This window comes from Crocodylus siamensis, chromosome 15 (genome assembly GCF_052110815.1).
Source record: "Crocodylus siamensis isolate JL-2025a chromosome 15, ASM5211081v1, whole genome shotgun sequence".
NCBI classification, from domain to species: domain Eukaryota; kingdom Metazoa; phylum Chordata; order Crocodylia; family Crocodylidae; genus Crocodylus; species Crocodylus siamensis.
The window spans coordinates 40,525,060-40,547,122 of NC_143409.1; the positions used below are offsets into that span (position 1 = coordinate 40,525,060).

The 22,063-nt window shown below is 42.7% G+C and overlaps 1 protein-coding gene across 6 annotated transcripts in view; it reads left to right on the forward strand.

Moving 5' to 3' along the window:
• CSNK1G1 (casein kinase 1 gamma 1) overlaps window positions 1–22,063 on the forward strand; it is a 171,075-nt gene that overhangs the window by 125,209 nt on the left and 23,803 nt on the right. For 5 of the 6 annotated variants that reach the window (XM_090029370.1, XM_090029372.1, XM_090029373.1 and 2 more), the window contains 5 exons: window positions 2,763–2,997; window positions 7,719–7,804; window positions 13,725–13,809; window positions 17,440–17,588; window positions 19,918–20,025. In XM_090029370.1, the coding sequence (XP_089885496.1) occupies window positions 2,763–2,997; window positions 7,719–7,804; window positions 13,725–13,809; window positions 17,440–17,588; window positions 19,918–20,025 (663 nt within the window). Of the gene's footprint in view, window positions 1–2,762; window positions 2,998–7,718; window positions 7,805–13,724; window positions 13,810–17,439; window positions 17,589–19,917; window positions 20,026–21,601; window positions 21,649–22,063 lie in introns of all 6 variants that reach the window. The other variant, XM_090029374.1, reaches the window with a different exon arrangement.

Here is a 22,063-nt window from a genome sequence, read left to right on the forward strand (position 1 = left end):
TGTGGTGGGTCAGCATCTTCATCAAATGGATATCAAACAGTCTTTAAAGGTAGTTACATCAACAAGAAGGCGGGGCAAATTACAAGCCCTTATGGCTGTTTCATTTCTTTATACAGTCTAGCCAAATTAGGTGACCTTGAACCTACCTGAAATTCATCTGTCATGTATTTACTTTCACCAGAAGCAGCAACATGTACTTGTTGGAGAGTATATGTGGGTGGGTTGTTTTCCTTGTTGCATATAAGCTGAGGCTGTTACTGCTGCTTTGCCAGAAAACTTTTTTCTTTCTTGAGAGTTTTGGGCAAGTGAGAAGTTCAGATGTCTTTAATTCTTGACCTGGATCCAGAGCTAGTGGTTGTTTGGCAGTTTTGCTATTCTCAGTCTTTTTCCTTGGGTTGTGGTGTCTGCTGAACCCCACACAAGGATATGTATAGGCCTCCCCAAGAAGACCTGTCCATGCTCCCTGCTCACATATTCCTATATCAATGTCTCAGGCTAGGAATCCTCAAGCAGTGGAAAAAGCTGAAGAGTGGCTTGAGCCACCCCTAGTTATAACCTGGGAACCCTCTGCAACTGGAGGTGTAAGTTACTTCAAAAGACGCTGCTTTCCAGAAGATTTTGAAAGTGTTCATTGCAGGTGTCTTGGTCCTACAAGTAGGAATATGCAGAGACTCATGTTCTGATTACAAATATAAGCAACTTTACCAGCTCCCAAATGCAATCAGCAGTAAGGCTCACCAGTACAGACTTTCACTACTTTTAATTAAGGACTTAACTCTTTTTAATAGCTATACTGTCATGAGGAGATCCATGTGTGATCATACACTTCAGTTGGCAACAGAACTGTTTGCTGGACAGCAGTGTGGCTTTACGTTTGCTCTTTTTTTTTTTTTATTCCCAACTGAGCATGTGTTTTGCTGGTTGGAGAGGGATCCCAGTACTGAGGTTTAGCACATTCACCCATAGCGGTCTTACAATGCTGCATTTCCTGTATTAGAGCTGATGTTATTCCAGTTTCTGCCCGAAGTGCTGGGTTTCTTTTGTTTGTTTAGATTTTTTCTGCCCCATTTTAGAATTTAACTGTCTTTTAGGAGAGGGAGATGAGGCTTAGCTTTGTAATTGGGGTTGTTTGCTGACTGCTCTTTGTTTTGTGACCTCTGGAAAAAAAGACCCATAGTTTTGGGGGTCCCATTTTGGTGCACTGTTTCCATGACTGAAGGGCATTTTTGTGAAAAGAACACTTTCTTCCTCAATTTCTCCTCTCCTACCTCCACCCAAGGAAAAAGTCTCTGGAACATTACTTACTATAATGATGTAGCAGAACAGGCAGCCTGTGTGAATGTACCTGTTAAGGGCACGGGCACACATACAGTAGTATGTGTACGTGGTATGGAGCAGTTTCAAAAGGGGACCTGCTGATCCCAAGTGGGCAGAAGCTGCTGTTGTCTAACACTCAATTTGTAGAGGATCTGAGAATGATACAAATGTAGCTACTGCTCCAGCCAGGGTTAAAGTTGGAGCTGGTTTGCTGTGTCTCATTCCATGTTTGTCCACACTGTGAATGCAACAGCTGTTGTGCAGTTCAAAACAAGTCATGCCCCCCCCCCCGTCCCCTCCTCTTTTTCAAACATTAGAAAGATGTGGATGTGGCCATACCATAAAATGTGATGCTCTCAGGGGCATAGAGTTAAATGCAAGTTTTGTATCTTGGACAAGTCTCAGTTATTCCATTAAGTAGCTGTACGTTTTCTCCATAAGGCTTTTGAAATAAATATTCCCCTGAAGTGCTAAGCCCAACCATTGCTTCTATTGGTTCATGAAAGCCACTGTTTCTAGCATCCTATTGAACAAGTAAGAAGGAAATCGTAAGTGTAACAAAGTAAATATACTTTTAAGTTTGTATCATCTGCAGGCAGTAATACTAAGAGAACTTTCAGTAATGTGGTTTTAAATTTACCCCCTTTTTTTTAATAACAAAAGTGACAGACTGTGAATAAGGCAAACTATTCATGTAAAAACAGTTGCTCGTGGCAGCATGACAGGAGATCCAGGGTTTGTTGGCATGATGGGCTTTAGGTTGGAAATGTAAATGGCATAAGTCCTTTTCCAGGATGTGATGGCAAAAAATTAGAGTTGGACAGTGGTTTAACAGTTGCCTATAATCACTTGAAATTATTTTTGCTATTTCCGATTGACAGCTGATACAAAGTGGTGATTTTCTTGTTAATGAGTGTTAAGGAATAGAAATCCCTTTCAAAGAAGTTGATGTGATTTGAGGTAGCACATGGACCAAGAGAAGAAAACGGTGAAGTCAAGACCGTAAGGAAAGGCTTTGGAAAAGATGAGGGTTGCCTCTGTAGTCTGGTTTAAAACTGGTTTTAGAAATTTAGTACCAAAAAAACCCTGGCTACTTGTTGCTGCTCTCTGTGAAGTTCTTCTGAGGGTCATGTTCTTAAACTCTGTGATTTAATTCCTTTCCAGTATAATCTGGTGTTTAGCACAAGGGACTGGGGAGTGAGAGTTATGGTCACTGTTCCTAGTTTTCCCATCCAAATATATCCCACTCCTTCACCCACATCAGGATACTCTTTGCCATGGTTTCCCTCTCATATTGTGTTCCACCTTATAATATTTGATGTTTACATCCTAGGATCTTGGGTTTTGCAAAGGGTTTTGTTCAGTATGGAGAGCAAATGAGTCAGTAGCAAAGTGTAAAAGTTGGTGGTCTTTTTCTCAATAACTTTTGCCTCATGCTTTTGCAGATCTCTCGAATGGAATATGTGCATTCAAAGAACCTCATTTACCGAGATGTCAAGCCAGAAAACTTCCTTATTGGCCGGCAAGGCAATAAGAAAGAACATGTAATTCACATCATAGACTTTGGATTGGCGAAGGAGTACATTGATCCTGAAACCAAAAAACACATACCTTACAGGGAACACAAGAGCCTAACTGGAACCGCAAGATACATGTCCATCAATACGCATCTTGGCAAAGGTCCGTTCAGTTTATGTAACTTACTGTACTTCTTATTGTTTGTAGTAAGTGCACTGTATCCTCTGACACAGTTACAGCCATAGGTTGACCCTACATCATTCCAGTACCTCTTAGATCATCTCGCAACCATTCAGTTTGTACATTTTGTGGCATTGCTGTCTTCAGAGACGAACTTTTTTTTTAGAAGCAAGATGGCTGGTATGTTGAAACTAGAAACCCCATTATGAGGGTCTTTTAAAACTGTAGGGGAAAAATGCTAAGGGATATTTGAAAGGGAACAGTTCTGTGAAGGTAAGTTGAAGGACAAGGTTTTTATGTCCATATTATGTGCAGCAATTGATGTTTTTTTCTGCACTGTTTTGATAACTTAAGTGTGGCTTGGTACCATCCAATTTCAGAGCCATTGCTGATTCAGTCACTTTATATTGCTTTGCAGAAGGGAACAAATGCAGTTTCTAACTGTTTGGTTTCCCCTGGCATCCAGCTGCAGTGTTTGATGCGTCCAAATCCCCCAGGTTAACAAGCCAAAGACATTGCTCTTCAACCACAAAAATACGAATCTCTCTCTGAGCCAGCTGAGGTTTTAAAGCTTGTTGGGGTGACTGGTAGCATGCTGAACTTGTTGGGTTAGCTGCTACATCTCCTATACCAAATGCCATCTAAATGACAGAGGATTGGCTCAGGTTTGTAGTACTATTAACAAAGCATCATTTGGCTTTCAGAGGTTGATTTTCTTAATAAAATCAAAAGCAACTTTTTTTTTGAAGGTCTGAATGAATGGAGTTCTGTGTTAAATATTTATATCCACTTAAGGTTTCTGGAAGAGTTGTTCAATAGGATATTCTTTGAGTGGCCTCTGTACATTTCCAGTTGTGCGATCCAGGTGCTTCACATGTCATCTGGACTATTCTAGAGACCTTGGGCCTCTCTCTCTTCACTCTCCTGCTTTTGTACCCTCAAAAAACCTATGCAAGGATCCAGGAAGTGAGAGGGGATGAGCAGTCCCAATGAATGCTTACTCTCTAGAAGTCCAGGAGCTAATGTCACAAATGTCTTGATCCCACAGCTGGAATATGCACAGGACAGTCAAACACCACTTATAAGGGAGCAGTGCTCATGTCTGTTGATAAACCACTGACTTCAGTAAGCAAGAACTACATTTTGAGATTGTGGGCGATTTAGCTATGCCTTTTAGGGCTGTGTGAAGCTTTGGTTCCTGATTCGATTTGGCAGCTGAATCTCCAAATCCAAATCAAATCGGGAAACCCTTTAATCTCTCCAAATTGAATCGGAAAGATTCGGACATAGACACAGCTTTAAATGTTTTGTTCTAATACTTCAAGGTACTAGGCAGCTTGTAAATAATGTGATGCTGGGGTGCATGGAGTGTCCCACAGGAGTGCAGAGGTCCTGTCCCCCCTGTGTGCTCGGCGGCGAACCCGGAAGTGGACCAGAAATACTTCCAGATCCGCTGAGGAGCGCGCTAGGGGCCCTCCCTCTCGTGCCCCTACCCAACTTGGCAACTGGTGCCTCCAGGGTCAGGGCCAGTGCATATGGGGTCTCCCTGCAGCCAATCACCAAGCCGGGGGAGGGGAGTGCACAGGGTCCATGACACACACACACACACACACCCACCCACCCACCCCGGCAGACCCGCAAGTGGACCCGAAGTACTTCTGGTCCACTTCTGGGTTTGCCGCCAAGCACATGGCAGAGGGTGCGCTCCTGTGGGGTGCTCCATCTGCCCCAGCATCGCAGCATTCACGAGCTGTGTCTGATACCTCGATGTATGTAGAAAAAACATTTAAAGCTGCGTCCATGGCTGAATTGCTGATTCTCCAAATTGGCATCGAATCTTCAGATTCGGATTCAGACTAATTGAACCAGGGACAGTAATCTGAATCAACTAATCAAATTACTGTCCCCAGTTCAGGCTGAATTCTAGTTGAATATGGCCCATTTCGCGCACCCCTAATGCCTTTACAATTATTTGCATCTTTTCAGAGTCCTTTAAAGGAAACGAATGCTTATTTTTATCTTGAAGTGATTACTTTAAGAGCTTGAATTTATTTTCAGAGCAACTTTTTCTCACTTGCTTCTAGAGGCCTTGCTTTTGTAAAGTGTGCTCGTTTCCGAGATGTCAGTTTTGAGAAGATGGCATGATCTTGTGAGAAGTGGAGAAATCCGCCCCCTAGTGCACAAATATGTTTAAAAGCCATGAACAATGCATTTCATGCAAGCCCTCCTTTTACACTAGAATGTAACAGTTAAGACTGTTGTAAATCTTTGAGGCTTTACAGGGCTTTGCAGTAAGGGTGGTGTCTTAGCAAGTTTGACCCAGACACATTTTCTTCCTCTGTAAATGCAAGGTGGTCCTAATCCCTAGATCAGCCTTGCTAACTTCAAACTGGTCATTTAATGTGTACATTGTTCCTTTTAAGGACTGAAACAAAAAGCAGTTTTGTTTTGATTAGTTGCTTCTTGTTGATTAATATAGCCATATCTTAACTTAGTGGCATTGAATTGAGTTGAACTCTCTATTTACAGCTCTTAGAGCTGTGCACTAGCTTCAGATCTGTCCTTTTCTGCTCTCCCCATGTACTATTTGGAAAGCTACCTCTGATAGCAGTTTCCAAAGCAAGTCATGCTATGCAAAGCACTGCCTGTTTCTGTTCAGGCAAATTACAGGGTACTCGAGACAACTCTTAACCATACTGCGGTCCAGCATGTAGGCTGGATGACTGACTGGGCCTGTTCCACATCAAGCTCTGAATGTGTGACTAGCCTGTAGGTGGAGGGGAGTCCCAGTTCTGTAACTTGTGAGCAAAGCAGCCTTATCTGTACACCACATCCTTGACAAGACTTTGAAGATGTATTTTCTGAACTGAAGTAATACAATAGATAATGCTTTCTAATTTAAGTTACCATATTTACTTTATTTTAAGACAAGGTACCCCCCATTTAACATGGTGGGGGGAGACCCTTCATTTTAAAATCAAGTTGGACAGCCACTGGTTGGTGTGGGATTTTCCCATGCTTCTGGGCTTTGCTGGTTGCCCCAGCCTCCATCTTTCTGCTACATGTGTCAGGGTATTTTTAATCCTTCCTCAGAGACATTAAGTGTTGGCTGAAGCCAGGGCTGGGACCTTGACTGGGGTGTGTCAGTACGTCTGCTGGGACCAAAGGTTGAGGCTCTGGGCTAGTGGTTCTTGCCCCCGCAGGGTCTGAGTGATCACTGTATTTGGAAGGAATTTTACTCTGTGGTTCAATTGGTTTGGACTGTGGAGGGGGTTGCCTTCCTCTGTAATATTGGTACTACAGAGGAACTACTATGGACTGTGGTATGGAGGTGGTGGGGAGGTTACCTGGGATCTCCTGAGCATAGATTGACAACATTTCATAGAAGCGGGACATTGGCTGCTCTGGTTCCTTGGTTCTACTTGTGGCAGGTTAGGGTGTTAGGTCTGTGTTGTGTCAGGGTTGACAGTGGCCTTATGTAGAGTTTAGATTGTGATTTGTATGGGATGGTCTGGATAGGGATGATCCTGCCTCAGGCAGGGCGTTGGATTAGGCGACCTCTGGAGGTCCCTTCCAGCCCTATTACTCTGAGTCTGAGTACGAGGGCAGTGGAGGGGGGAGGTAGCTGCTGTGGCTCAGACTCCAGCCCCTACCCTGGTTTGGGGCCATAGTTGCAGCTGCTGCTGGTCCTCCTCCCTGCCTTGCCTCTGCACCCTGCCATCTCACCCCTGCAGCATCTTCCCCCATCCCCCTGCCCCTTCCCTTTCCTCTTGCTTCACAATGGCAAGCTCTGTGCACATTGCAGCCTGAACATGGCCCCAGTCCAGCTCTGTAAGACTGGCACACAGCCCACATAGCTGCTCTGGGGCTAGGTTGGGGCTATGCTCAGCGCCTCAGGTTAGAGTGGGAATGGAGCCTGAGCCTGGCTGTGGAGCAGGCTGCTTGATGTCTCCATACCACCTGCCCCCCCACTGCAGTGGTAGGGGGTATGAATTAAGGAAGATCCTCCAATAAATGGATTCTGTACATGGAAAATTACAACAAATTTATACATTTTCTATGTATAAAGTCTAATTATTAGGGGTAGCCTTAAATACAGGGTCATCTTAGAGTCAAGTAAATATGGTAATATATTATCTCTTCTACTTGTGATCACACAAACCACATTCTCGCTCTCATTCTCTCAGCTGTAATTAGTTAAATAGATTATCCCTGTGGCAACTGTAGCATATGCATTCAAGGAAATATTCTGTGGGAAAAACATGTTTTTTAATTGCTTCAATGTGATGAGCTATAGAAGCATTTGGGAAAAGTGCCAGTACCATGTGAATTGTGAACTCTGTAACTGCCCATTTGGATATTTCGAGGTCTGTTGACAGTCTGCAGAATAGTTTGGGAACAACCTTTTCTCTTATAGTATTAACACTTTAGCCCTTCATTATTTTTGCAGTGATGAGCATTCTTTCATACAGTACAGGATGTCTCAAATTATGAACTTTCAAATGGCTTTTTTGTGTAGCCTGATTACCACTAGTTGATGTCTGTGTTATGTTTGCTTGCCATGGGGGATAGTATGATGTATGTTTTTGTACATACAGAACTAGAAATCCTTGTCGTAATAGTTTATTTAGAAAGAAAATTTAGGTTATGGACCAATTTTATTTTGACGGCTGCAGCAATATGTGATCTCTTGTACCTTTCAGAGCAGAGTCGGCGTGATGACTTGGAAGCTCTTGGCCATATGTTCATGTATTTCCTTCGCGGCAGTCTGCCCTGGCAAGGACTGAAGGTATGTGCTAAAAATGTGTCAGCACATTTCACTCTTAAGATTCACCTTGGGCTGAAACTTTCCATTCTTTGTCATAATATGATTTGTTTCTCAAAATGTGAATACACTAAATATATCCTTGAAAATGCTTTATAGCATAAGGGGTGGGTGAGAGGAAAAATCTTGAAGTATTCCTGTAGTGAAAAACGGCCAAAAGCTGAAACTTTGCAAGAATGTGATACTTCTTTTGGGAAGATGGTTTAAGAATATTTGGATTTTGATATGACTAGTCTTTGAATATTCAGAAAGCTATACATATATGTGCATTAAGAAACTTAACTTCATTCTATAACTGTCCCTTAGGGCTGGATTTGAAATTTTAAGCTTTTCTTCAGTACCGTTTACCTGATCCAAAGTGTGCAATAGTTGATTGGGGAAACTCAAATCATCAGTCTGTAAGCCCCGTCAAAGTATTTACAGAGCAGGTCATTAAACTTTAAATACTACAAACCTATTTTTCTTTTAAAAACAACGCCCCCCCACACACACACACAACCAAACCTCTTATTTGCACACTTCCTACTGCCTTCTCTCACAAACTCTCTCCTTAGCTACTACCTTTGAAGGACTAGGGAAAAGATGCAGTTCTTCTGCGTATTCCTCTTGGGAAGTGCAGTCTCCAGCTGTTAGTCCTCTTTTTTTTTTTTTTTTTTTTGACCCATGGATGAAGGAAAAGAGGAGTGTGTGACTATGCAGAGGCAACACCCTAGAAAAATGTTAGTAGCAAACAACTTCTTCCTTTTCCAGTTTATTTACTTGGTGCATATTGTATACAAGCACTTTCTCCAATTGTTGGTGAGTCTTTTGAAGAAAAGGTGGGGGGGGAAGTGTAAAGTAGGAAAATTTAATTCAAAGCTACCAGAAATCAACAGGGCAGTTCAAAGACAGTGTTTGAAACCTAGATTTTAAGCTCTTTTGTTTTAAAAAGGGACTAGACTTCAAATTGTCAGTGTGCGCATGGTGATGCATAAGGGGTGCATGTGCACTCTCTGAGACTGCTGGTGCACCCCCTGTCAGGTCGTGCACTCTGCTTAGGTGACAGGTGGGGGGGCAGGTTTGAGTGCCGGTGACCCCCCTGCAAGCGCTGGCCAGGGAGTGGGAGCACTGTGGCCGCCTCCTGGCTGGCACGATCAGCCATGGGGGGGCCCCTCCCTGGTTTCTGACTGGTTGCTGAGGTGGCACATGCCCCACCCTGACTAAATGACTTCATAAAAATGGTGGTGTCTTCCTCTGAACTGCATGTATTTAGTGTCAGATCTGACAGCTGAGTGTAATGCTTTCACTTCTAGTAGTGCAGCACAGCCAGTATTGCTATAGAAAGTTGGAATTGGCAGTGAACAAAATTGGTAACTGAATTGTAGTTTTGGGGAAAAATCTACCTTCCCTTGCATCCATGAAATCCCAGTCAAGATGGTTGGCATTCACATAGTCAGCTAGGGCCATACAGTGGCCCTTTTCAAAAGTGGAGATTTTGAGCCAAAATGAACCTTTCTTTGTATGGTGGTTCCAGTTTGAATTGACTCTGTTAATTAGGACAGTTATTTCCTAAACCAGGAACTTGAGCTTTTTTTTGAAGTAACCCTACTGAGAGACAAATATGGAGCCCTCCTTGCAATATTACTCTATAGAACAGGTCTAGTTGCAACACTAACTCACCTACATCACATTTGGATATTGTTTTGTGGTGATTTCCTTTGTGTTTGCGTAACAGAAGCTGTGTTACTTTGCTGGAGCACTTTTGGGCCCCTCAATTCAGGAAGGATGTGGACAGTCTAGAGAGAGTCCAGTGCAGAGCAGCAAAAATGATTAGGGACCTGGGAGGCAAGACTTCTGATAAAAGCCTCAAAGAAGTAGGGTTATTAAAGTCTGGAGAAGAGACGACTGAAGGGGATCTGATAATAGTCTTCAAATACCTGAAAGGCAGTTGGAGAGAGGATGGAGAATAGGTTTTTCTCTGTGGCTGTAGAGGACAGGACTAGGAGCAGTGGCCTCAAGCTGCAGTAGAGTAAATACAAGTTGGAGAGTAGAAGGAACTTCCTGACTGAGTGGTCAAGCTTTGGAACAGGCTGCCTAGAGAAGTTGGGGAAATCTCCATTCTTGGAGGTTTTCAAGAGCAGGCTGGACAGACACTTGGCTGGCATGGGTTAGTTGGGGATGATCCTGCTTGAGGAGGAGGCTGGACTAGATGACCTTGTGAGGTTCCTTCCAGCTACTTTCCTATGGTCCTAATGTCAACCATCTTGCAAAGGTTGAAGCTGCAGCATTCCCTCCCACTGGGCTGCAGAGGCGGTTCCTGCCCAGAGTTGGCTGCAGCCCTGTACCGTGCTGTGGGCGCAGAAATCTCTGGGAGCACACTTATTGTGACCCTGTTGGCTGATGTTACGACCCCTTTTGGGAACTGCTGGTTTACACATTCTGTAAATTCATATGGTTGTACCAAAGAAATGACCTGACTTGCATGTTTCTTCTTCTAACAACTAAAGCCTCTTGAGGCCCCAGACTGCTTTAGCGGTGTTCTGTAAAGCTGCTGAATTTAGCAGCACAGAAAGAATACTGTTGTCCCAGTACTGCCCATTTCCTGTGCTGCATTGAGGTGGCTGTGCTATTTCTGGTTTTGGGGGGGGAAGGCTTGTGAACTAGAATAATGTGGCTGGTTCTGTGCATCAGTTAACAGACTCTACCTTTTTCAGTAACGCTTACTGGTGTTTGTGCAGTGATGTATTAACCTTGGTTGTGGTCCTGATTTTGGAGAGGGTACACTTGAACTGGATATGGCCTGCTTAAGATGCCTACCAGCACTATACTGAAATGAGTTGTCTGTTTTTGAGAGAAAACCCCAGCATTTTTTAAAGGTCTTTGGGATGCCAGGATTGTACTTCTCAACTCACAACTTTTGGGAGCTTTAACAACCTCTTCAAGTGCGTGTTTTGAGTAAGGCTTTAAAGAAGTGTTTATTCCACTACCAGAAGCTGGAGGTTTTAATTTTGGCTTTTGGTGGTTCCTAATCATAAAACAGTAATATTGCATTTGCATTATTTTTCTTACTCCCTTTAATTCTTGAACTGGAAGTTCATCAGAAAGAGAAATATGTTGTGGCCCTTGATGCATTATTTACGATGGAAATAAGGAGTCTCAGTGGTGCGGGATGGTGGTGGAAGTGGTTTTTGTTGCCGCCATCATCGTCATCATCAGCACTATGTATGCGTATGTCTTGCTCAAGAAATATTGAGACTATCTAGTGTTTCTGCTGGGGAGACCTTGTGAAAGACTGGATGCCCAGTGATTTTTGTACTGTGAACCTCAGCTACGAGGAGATGTTTTGCTAAACCCTGTGTACTACTGTTTTTAAGTTTGCAGTTCAAGTTGGGCTCTGAGGTATGATGATGGTGGGTTTGGTGTAAGGCGTTGGTTAGATAAAATGTATTTTGGATAGGCATTCTAAAAACAGTGCAAACTCCTGATTTGAATAATGCTGCCGCCTCTTTTATTTGGGGTTTGGGAGAACTGCAGTTCACTTCTGTGTCTTCAGATCTTTCTTTCCCACTGTAGTTCTCCAAAGAGCCCTCAGTGCGAAAAAGGGCAGTAAAAACCCAGTATTGAATGCATGTCAAAATGCAGAAAACATAAAGCTTTAGAAATAATGAAGCAACACAAATGTTTAGTTGTTCTTCTGTACTTGCCATTAACAGTGATTGTTGTTAAATTTGTTAGTGCTTAATAGGTTGGTATTTGTTTCCTTGCCATCTGAATTTGTAACAATTGCCTTGACAATAAATCAGTGAATTTTCATATAGTGCATTTATTTCTGCACAATACTAATATTTCAGTCCTTCTTTTTTAGGATCTGTCTGACTTTTGTCATTGTCTGCAGTCTCCATTATATCATTTTGGTATGATCTAGAATACTAAACTTCCTTTTTTTGTCTCAGAATTTAAAACTGATTACTCTCGGAGGCTCAGATGTTCAGCTGTATTCAGCTTAATGAAGAAATGCCAGGTGTATTAAGATATTCATAATACTTTTGTCTAAACATGAGGAAGTGTTGGCAACAGTCACTTAGAGGCTGAATTGCTTTCAAACTGCTTAAGATATTTTGCAAATACAAATCCTGCAAATTCCTTCCCTTGAGAGTGGGCAGAAGGCAGGGCAGGATGGCATCTTAGAGCAATGGTACTCAACTTTTTTAGACTTGAGGCATCTCTCATTCGACTAAAGGCACCTCTCAGACAATGCCAACTCGTAGTCTTCATTCCTTATATGATAACAGAAAAATAATAGGGTAGTTGTGTTGCAAATGACTTGGACCATAACAGATCAGAATGGTTTTGACGCTATGGGTTTCTATTTGAAATCTCTGGGTTTATCTTGTGACTCATGTTCGTATACCTAATGGTGCCAACATTGCAGGACATCCCATGGTACCTCAAGGCACCCCAGGCTGCCATGGCATGCTGGTTGAGAAGCACTGCCTTGGACTAACTGGACTAAACTGGTTCAGAGTGGGGAGGCATGTTGTAATGGTTGGGGCAGTAAACTCAGAGGAATGAGCAGTTTGGCAGCCAAGTGGTGTTTTGTGTACTACTGTGTAGATGCATGTTACTTTTGGGAGGAATTGTGAACAATTTTTAGCATCTTTGATTACTGGCTTGCCCCAGATCAATAGCTATACGCCTGAAGAATGGGTATGTGACAGGAGATCTATGATTTGACTTGAGCATTTCAGTAGTTTAGAATCAATAAGTGAATTGACTTGCTAGATAGAGGAGGGTGGTGATTTCTCCAGACATAGCTTGACATCTGTCTCTATCTTTAGAAATGCCAAGCTTACTAGTTTGTAAAACATTAGGTAACTTCGGCATGACTTCACTGGGTATGTGCTAAATACATCTATTGGAGAAAACCTGTTCTAGCCCAGAAGGGTTTTGTGCTATGCAGATGAGATGTTAAATGATGAGAAGTTGCCTCAGATGGAAGACCTGTACTTTTCAAGGAAATGGGGAGGAGTGGTCTTTCTGCCTTCCTCTATTCCTTTTCCTGCAGGCCACAAATGTGTGTATTCTTTGATTTCACTAGAAATAATGTGAAGTGTTACTTCTGTTTTCATGTTTTCAGATTTCTGCAGCTGAGACTTGTTTTTCCCTCGGCACTTAAAATCTTAAGGAAAACTTTTTGTGCTGTCAAAGGTAGAAACCTTTAACAGCAGTTGTTCAGAAAAAGCATTTTAAATAATTCCTGAGAAACTGCTGGTTCTGAGGAGAGGCCCTGAAATGCAGCCTGAGCATCTTTTGTTACTAAGGTAGTGCCTGAAGTGGCATTCGCTGCTTCCAGAGGGATGTGTTCAGGAAATCATGAGTGCACGCTACTTCATTTTTCTTGACAACCAGCTGTCTAGTCAATGTTGTCTAGACAGCAGAGAAGTGTGAAGCTGGGGACAATTCATTTCAGTGTAAAAAGTTCTGTGAAAACTGAATCTGATGCCTAACGAGGCTAACAGCATTTTTAGTTTATAGGGCTGTGCAGCAGCATTTAATATATTGAGGTTAGGGGCTAATATCCCTGTCTTGTAGCTTGTTTTTAAAGTGATAAGAGAATGTGTTGGAGAGACTTGAGCATTATACTGTCACACTTAAGCAGCTCTTTCCTTTTAAGTCTTAGTTTGTTTAATGGTATCACTGGATATCCTTTGCTTACAGCAAGAGAGTTGCATTGCTAATACAGAAGGAACTATTCTTCATATTTTGTGTCTTCAAAGGTGGGGGAGGGATATCCTCTCCTGATTTTATGTTCTCAAGATGCCATATACAAAATGCTGTTTTCCCTACAGTATCCTGTTGTTGGATTTTTCTCTCAACAGTTATGTTTCCTGTTTGTGCCCCACAGGCTGACACTTTAAAAGAGAGGTATCAGAAGATTGGGGACACAAAGAGAAACACGCCAGTTGAAGTTCTCTGTGAGAACTTTCCAGGTAACTCCCCTGCTGTGATTGTTACATTTGTCTGTATAACCTGCCCGCTGGGAACTGGACAAACCATCTGATGATAGCCACGAACATTTAGACCTGCTCTGTCGGAACGTGTTTGAATGCTGTTTCTGTTCCTGTGCTCCGGTAGATGGCAGATACCTGTCACCTGTAACTCAGCATTACTCTTCAGTCCTTGCTTTACACTAGTTTTCCTTTGACTTTTAGATCAGGAAAGAATTTTACCCCACAGTCAGATTGGTAGGGACTGCAGGGGGTTTTCCTTCTTCCTTGGATCTCCCAAGTATATTGTAACTTTTCACCCTTGACAGTGCTCTTGTACTCCTGCTTTCCCTGTGGCTGATTAGGGTGTCCTTGGGTTTTGAGGCTGTATGCCTTGTAGCTGTGTGACAAGATTGCCTGTGTAATTTTAGGAATAGGTTAGATAAGTGTTTGGATGGAGATGATCCTGCCTCGAGCAGGGGGTTGCATTAGATGACCTCTTGAGGACCCTTTCAATCCTACTTTATGATTGTACTTTGACATGGCTGCAGAATGCCCCGTGTTGCTGCCTTTCCCCTCTGAAGGGGAATGAAGAGGGCAGGTCCTCCTGGCCGCCTTTCCAGAGTGCACCACCCATTCACAATGACTGCTTCTGCTCAGTGGACTTCGTTCTTGTTTGGATCAGATAACTCAGCAGCAGTAAAAGAACTGAGCGCCCTGTTGCAACGCCCTATGTGTCTAATTTGTCAGCTGAGTGCAGTGAGCTAAGAACATAGTTTTGAGGATAATACCATCATAGTACAACATGGTATTAACTCAGGCTGGTCACACACAATCTCGCTGCAGCCGAACAATAGCCCACGTAGTCTTGCTGGAGAAGAGAAGCCCCAGAGGGTGACTCTCCTTTGATAGAGATTTGCTGGGACTGAGAGGTGTGATCTGGAAGCATTGGAAATCCCAGGCCATTTTCACTTTACTGTCAACACCACAGCTCCCATAGGAACAAGTCTGCTGGCAGATGTCTTCTCACCATGAAGAGTAGCAGGAGGAGGAAGTTACTATTGGCTGAAGTAGCAGAAACTTCCCAGCAGCATTTGGATGGCAAATCCACCTTTTCCAAGGTGGCTCCCTTGTGTCCTCATCTGTCTTCTCTCTCTAGAGGCCCAGAGCTCCTGTGACACATGGTGCCCTGGACTGAGGGGAGCACACAGTGGGAGCTGCTTATTGACAAGGGTAGCATGTATGGCCATGGAGCAGCAACAAGAGGCAATTGCATCTTTTTTCCTTATCCCTTTTACCTTGGTGAATGTGCTGTTTGAAGCTGGTGTGATCATTTTAATACTAAACAAGTAGAGGCATTTATGCTTTTCCTAGAGGCAAAATGCCTGAACCATGCTGACGTTACATTGGTATTGCAGTAATACTTAAGAGTGTCAAGCTTTGTGGTAGGCACTGGACAGACAAAACCTTGAAATGGGTAAAATCTCAGCATGAAAGTAAAGGAGGCTAGAGACTGAAGTTATGGATTCTCCTCATAACTAATTTCTCAGTGCAGATAAAATTCTGCATAGCTCTGGATTAACAGTTAACTGGGTCTAGTAATCAAAATTATCTGGCATGAAGTAGGTTTGTGAATGTGACTTGAGCCTCTGTTTTGAAGATGGTATGGCTTGTCATGCCTAATAAAACAGTGCCATCTTTCTAGGTACAGTACATTGGCTGGGCTCAAGGAGGGCATATTGACATTTTCATTACTGCTGCATTGCTTTAGTTTGACAGTCAGGAAGCCCACTAATGTTGCATTAACATTAACAATGCTTTGGCATTGTGTGTGTGTCTGTGTGTACTGGGCAAGGAACATCTTTCTCTTTGTACTATACCTAGCACGATGTGGTCCTGCTCTGTGACTGGACCTCCTTGATCCTAATGCAATATAAATATAGAATAAATCTCCCCACCCCGCCCTGGTAATAGAGCTATTAACCGATTGTGTGCCCATGGAGCACTTATGGGATAGCTGCAACAGCAGTGCAGTGACTTGGATGAAATACTGCTGAGCTTTGTTTAGGATGCTTGAAGTAATTACGTGCCTATCACCTCATATAGACTTAAAATCCTGTTGGGATTTAAAATGACTTGATGAATTTGTTTAAAAATCACAAATTTAAATGAAAGTATATACAATAGAGTTTATGTACTTGAATTAAAAATGAAATCCTCCCAGGAGGACAGCATGAGTCTAAAGCAGGTTGGAAACTTCAGTTTCAAATAATTAGTATAGAATACAATTTAAAATGTTATGATAAAAAAAATAGGTAGGATTGGGTAAGGCAGTCAAGGCACTTTTATGGTGTGTTCCTTTGAAAGAAGTCAAATCTAAAGTGGGGTCTGTTTTGGAATAAAAATCTGAACTCATTAAACATTGAAAGACTTTGTAATGGAAGGAATATCTTGCTAGATTTTTGGGGAAAGGTTCGGGCATGCCCTGGAGACTGAAGTGGGAATAAACAGTAAAAAGCATGGTATTAGATGGGCAGACTTGGTAAGGTAGTGAGTACTGCTGTGCACTACCTTGTCAGAGATCTGTGTTTGATATGCAGGTTCATATCTTCAACTTCTGTAAATCATTATGGCTCAGTAGAGCTGTGACAGTTAATACTGGCTGAGCACCTGGCTACGCCTCAGCTCTGCAAAGGGAAAGAGGGGTGAGATTATACTCCATCGTTCAACAGATACTGTATCTCTTTTGCGTAAGTGAACACTGCGGAGTGGCTCTCTGGGAAGCCCTGTAGGTCTGAAGGAATACAGCTATGATTTATTAGCATATTAAGTGGGAGGAAACAACAAGCTGCTTCATGGCCCCTTTGTTAGCATCAGACTAGCACTGCTCCTTTTCCTTTTGTATGGAGAAGACGTTGCATACATGTTTGAGCCGGTGAGGCTTTTGTGTATATTGATTAATGTAGGGGTGTCAGGCGTATGGTCTGCAGGCCAGATGTGGCTTGTGGAGTTGCTCTTTCTGACCTGCTGGGCTACAAGTAAGCAACTAGAAGTTTGGGGCTGCAGCCACGGAGAGTGCCCTCCTGCATAACCTGATAGGTCCAGGGGATGTGATGATTGGTGACAGTGCAAACATAGACTGATACAACCCCGGTCACCCTGAAGCTGCTTCGCCTGTTGCTACCACCACCACTGTGCTTTCCCTGCCTTCACTGCTGTATGTCTTGGGCCAGAGCCAGAGCAGCGGCCATGTGCTGCAGGGCATAGCTGCCCTGCAAGGAGCCCTGCAGTGTGTATCCAGCTCAAAGCATAAGGTGAGTTTGATATCCCGGTTTAACTTGTGTATGTACTTTGCCTCAAGCAGTGATTATGTTCAAGATACACTTCCTGTCATTACTGCTGAAGACTGGAGAGCCAGATTTGCCCACTGTTCTGGGGAGGCCATATCGAGGTTCTTGAGGGCCGAACTCCTCCAAAAGTTTGTCATCCCCACTTTACACAACAAGATTGTTTAATCCACACATACACCTGATGTGGGTAGGAATCAATTTTGCTGTGTGCTGCTTTTGTTGTTATCTGGACAAGGATATTGATGCTGTTTCTTTCCCCTTCCCTCCCCTCCTTTTTCAACAGAGGAGATGGCTACATACCTTCGTTATGTCAGGCGATTAGACTTCTTTGAAAGACCGGACTACGATTATTTACGAAACATCTTCACAGACCTATTTGAAAAGAAAGGCTACACATTTGATTATGCTTATGACTGGGTTGGCAGGCCGATTGTAAGTGTTGCTTGCAAAAAAACCCCACCCATATTCTGTTTTTCTAAGAAAATAGCTCTCTGCATTCTTGGCTGCACTTGCTGCAGTTTACTCCTTTCACACTAGTGGTAGGTACAGCAAGTAACCTGTGCATCCAGGCTTAACAGTTCAGTCTGTAGGTAAAATGGTCTCTTCATCAATGCATCACATGGATTGCAGTTTTACTGAATTGTTCCTTGGACTATTCAAAATGACCATGATTTCCCAAGTAGTTAAGATTAAATATTCTAGCCGACAGTCTGGATGATGATTTGAGTGATGTACTGTAATGAAACACCTCAGGCTATGGATGTACAATTTACTACATCCCCCTACCAGGTGGCTGTTTCATTGTGCAGTACTGTTCAATAACTACCAGTCTGCATGCTCTTTATTCCATGGTAAATAGAAAATAAAGCAAGTTGGTATCTTACCCTTCATCTACTGATGGGTAATAATGTGCATATGGGAACTTTAAAGTGGAGCAGCTGACACAATGTTATCCTACACCTTGTGTTAAGGTGTTTTGGGGGCGTATCTCTGTGTAGTGAGGTGACTTTCTTTAAGAAATCAAATAGGCTTACTATCCCTGTCATCAGCATATTGTCAGGAAAAACTAGGCATAATAATAAGTGTTGGGAATGTTCTTCATCTCTTGGAGCTGATTAAGATCTTTCCCCTTCCTGATTCCCTTTTAACTCGTCCCTCCTTAATTTTGTGTCAAGATTCATAGGTTCTGTGTAATGCCTGGGTACCACCTGAATAATGCATAGTGCATTATTCTCTTGTGTGTGTGCACTCTCTCATGCTGACCATGCTGCAGTGAGGCAGTCTCGCATGATTTTTGTCCATATGGCAATGGAGGTCACTAGCAGGGGAACAGCTGGCATATTTAACACAATGATGTGCATATTAAAATGATCTATGGAAGCTTGTGCTGTGGCAGCACTTCATTGTACATGAAGTCACAAATAATTACTGTATCTTAAATTGTTTGGCAAATCTGGTTTTCAAATTTAATGTTGCCAGCAAAATCCTTCTCAATCAGGCCTGGATACATTTAGGGTTCTATCCTTCATGGCCTGTTTGTCCCGTGACAATCTAACTAGTTACATCTACCCATGTGTTAGCAATAATTAGATTGCAGCTTTTTAGTAGGGTTCATGTAAATGCTAATAAGCTTTAGCAACAAGAAAAATCTTTCCCATCCATAGAACAATGAGAGATCCTAGTTTACAAGTAAATCCACCTGATTGGGCCAGAGGAAGTCTCGCCCACTCTTTCATAGTGCTGTTGTGATCAGAGTCCTAGGGGAAAGACTGAAATGCGGACCACTCATGGCTTGGAGCTGTTAAATTCTGCGTTTCTGATCTCTCTTGCATTGATGCTATCAATTCTCCCTTGTTCAAAATCGTCACTTAGCAGCTGAAACCTAGTGAGTGGTCAGGCAATATCTAACTGAACTTTGCGACCTCTGTTCCTGATACAGTGCTTTTAAATTTTGTTGCAAAGAAGCCTTACCAAGAGACCTCCTGTGCCCTGTCAGGAAATCTGAGAAGTGCATCTACACAAAAGTCATTCTAGTATTTGTCCAAGCAAAGGGCATTGTGTGCCCAAGGCAACTAGCCTGTCCCTTACTCTGTGGTGTCATTCTGCTCCAGTTATTTTCTTGCTAATATGACGTTTCTTATGTTTACTTAGCACCGACCAGTAGCTTCCTTTCAAAAGGATTCTGTTTTTCCCTTTATAAATCACTTTCCCCCCTCATTTACCTTTCTATTACCAAAGCAACTGGAAGAAAGCCTGTTTCAAGGCAAACTTTCTATCACATACTCCTTATCAACACACCAGTGGTTGCTATGGAGATTATGATGTTACAGGCAAGGATTATGATTTTAGGTGGGAACAGAGCAGATGAAACCTTAATTAACACATCCTGTTTCTATGCTAATGTAATTTTAAAAATAGGAAGACTGTGAGATCTGGAGAAAACCCTATACAATTCTATCCTTGTATGCAAGTCTGTTTATCATATTTAGGTCAAATGTAACCTTTCTGTGAGGGTTAATGTGCATAACAGTTTCCAGTTTTGCATGAGATGTTAACAGGTCTAGTGTCCAGCAAGCCCTTGAGTCCCCTAGAAATTTCACAGCATCTCCCTTGGTGTTAATGCCATATTTTTTACCTCAATTTTCCTGGTTTTACACAGCATGTGAGCTAATATTGTGGTAAAGACTATGCAGGCCTGGGGGGGGAGTGGAGTCTAACCATGGCATTGGTTTCAGTGTACAACGGGCACTTTATTTTCTAGCCTACTCCAGTGGGGTCCGTTCATGTAGATTCTGGAGCATCTGCAATAACCCGAGACAGCCATGTACATAGGGAACGACCATCACAGCAGCAGGCTCTTCGAAATCAGGTGCGTCACTTACTACTACTGCTACTACTACTACTAATGTTGTTGCTGTTGAATGTTCCTCTTTTAGTGCTTGTCCCAGCCTGTTTATTCCACTCTCTGTCTACCTGCTAGATGTCTGGAGACCCACCCTAGGGGTTGACACCTATTCCATCTCCAGCAAATGCATTTCCTTTTAAGTCTAGGAGACAATTGGAACCTAGTTTTGTCTTCTGCAAGTGACAAATTCCTGAAGTGCTGTTTATCCCAGTACAATTGAGGAGGCTCATGACCTAGGTGTTATGCTTTAAGGAAATACAATCTGAAGTGGGTCACTTCTTTCTTTCAGCTCATGAAAGCGATTTCAGTTTCTCATCTAAGGTTGCTGGGTTCTGTTCCCAAGCACATAAGTTTGAATTTCCTAGTTTCTTTCCTTTTTGTTTTTTTGTTTTTTTTATATCCTGCTGCTGTTGAGGAATCCAAAAACATGGTATTTTCTGCTGGTTCCTGGTGAAACTTGTTGATACCCTTCACTTTGAACAGTGGAGAAGAGGTCTGGGCTTACTCTCCCTGGTTGCCAAGTTGTTGCATGTGTATTGTCCTCAATCCATTTCTTGTTTGCTGCTGCTTGTGTGTGTGTTTGTGATATTTTACAATAGATTGTGGCAACCTGTCCTGGCCCAGCACTCTTGTCCTGCATTTATCCAGTGAGTAAAAGTACAACAAACTTAAGACTAGCAGTTGGCAGCTTTCTCTAGTAGTGATCTGGAATGATGCACCTCAGGTCTGAAGTGTGGGCCAGCACTGCCCAGCTGCAGTGTGGGCAAACTCCCTGCCACCTGGCTGCAGCATGGTTGACGCTCTCTCTTGCTGGAGTGCTGCTGAAGCCCCCACGGGCTCCTCAGGCTGGATCTAATAGTTCTGTTGATTGGATATGACCCTGCAGGCAATAGGTTGCCAATTCCTGACTTAGAATATGAATGCTTCTAAAGCTGTCTGTTAAACGTGAATTTCCTTCCTTGGAAGTGTGGGTGTGGGGGGGAGGGGTGTCTTTTTTTTAAACTGGATTACTTACCTCTTTGGTTTTGAGCATTTTTTATGTATGCTTCTTAGTGCAGATCACTGTTAGCAGGTAGCACAGTAACCTGCCTCCATGTATTTAATACACTGTAATGCTTCTTGCTGGGTGAATCTGGATGGCCACTTCACTGCCTGTTCCAGCCAACACATTGATGTTGAGTGATAGTAGGTGTACGTGCATCCTGTTTACTTCTAACTGACCATAAGACGCCTAGCTTATTTTTTCAGGTATATTAGTTTATGTAATTCTAATCCATTAAAGAAAGTTGTGTCTCGTCCTGATGCTGCATGAATGTGTCATTCTTGTTTTGTCTTTTCCTTTCTCCCCATAAATAACCCCTGCTGTAATTCTTGTATGCTGTGGCAAGTGAACAGCATATCTCTTTAGCTTTTGAGGTATCATTCAAACATTTGACTGGGAAGTAATTAATTCATAATCTCTTGTGTCTTGCAAGAGCATAACAATTCCTCCTCCAAGAGATGATCCTTTTAAAATGCTGTGCAAATCATTTCTCTGCAGAAATCCACTAGAAAAAAGAGACTTCTAGGGCAATGGAATCAAGGCATGTGAGTTTGGGTTGTGACCCTTCTTGAACTCCAAGGGTAACTGTTTTATTTTTACTCCCAAGCATGCAATTAGGAGACCCTGTTTAACAATCTCTGGCATTCCACTAAAGGCACTGGGACTAGGCAAGGTCTTACAGGTCCCATTATCTGTAGCTGTTTCCTCTGGATAGCTAGTCATGTTGCTTATTATGTTGCAGGGAATAGGCTGTTTAAGTTTCTTCAGAAGCTAGTGCTGCTTTCTGAATTAGCATCCAGCAAGAGGGTGATTTGGGGTTTCAATAGGAAGCTTCCCTTCTCAAATCCTGTGCGCATCTCTCCTGCAGTATGTCATATTATTCAGCTCTGATGGTGTGACTTGAGTCCATTCCTAATCCCTCAAAGGATGTGTTGTGTCAGCCACTGGCCTAGCTCTCTT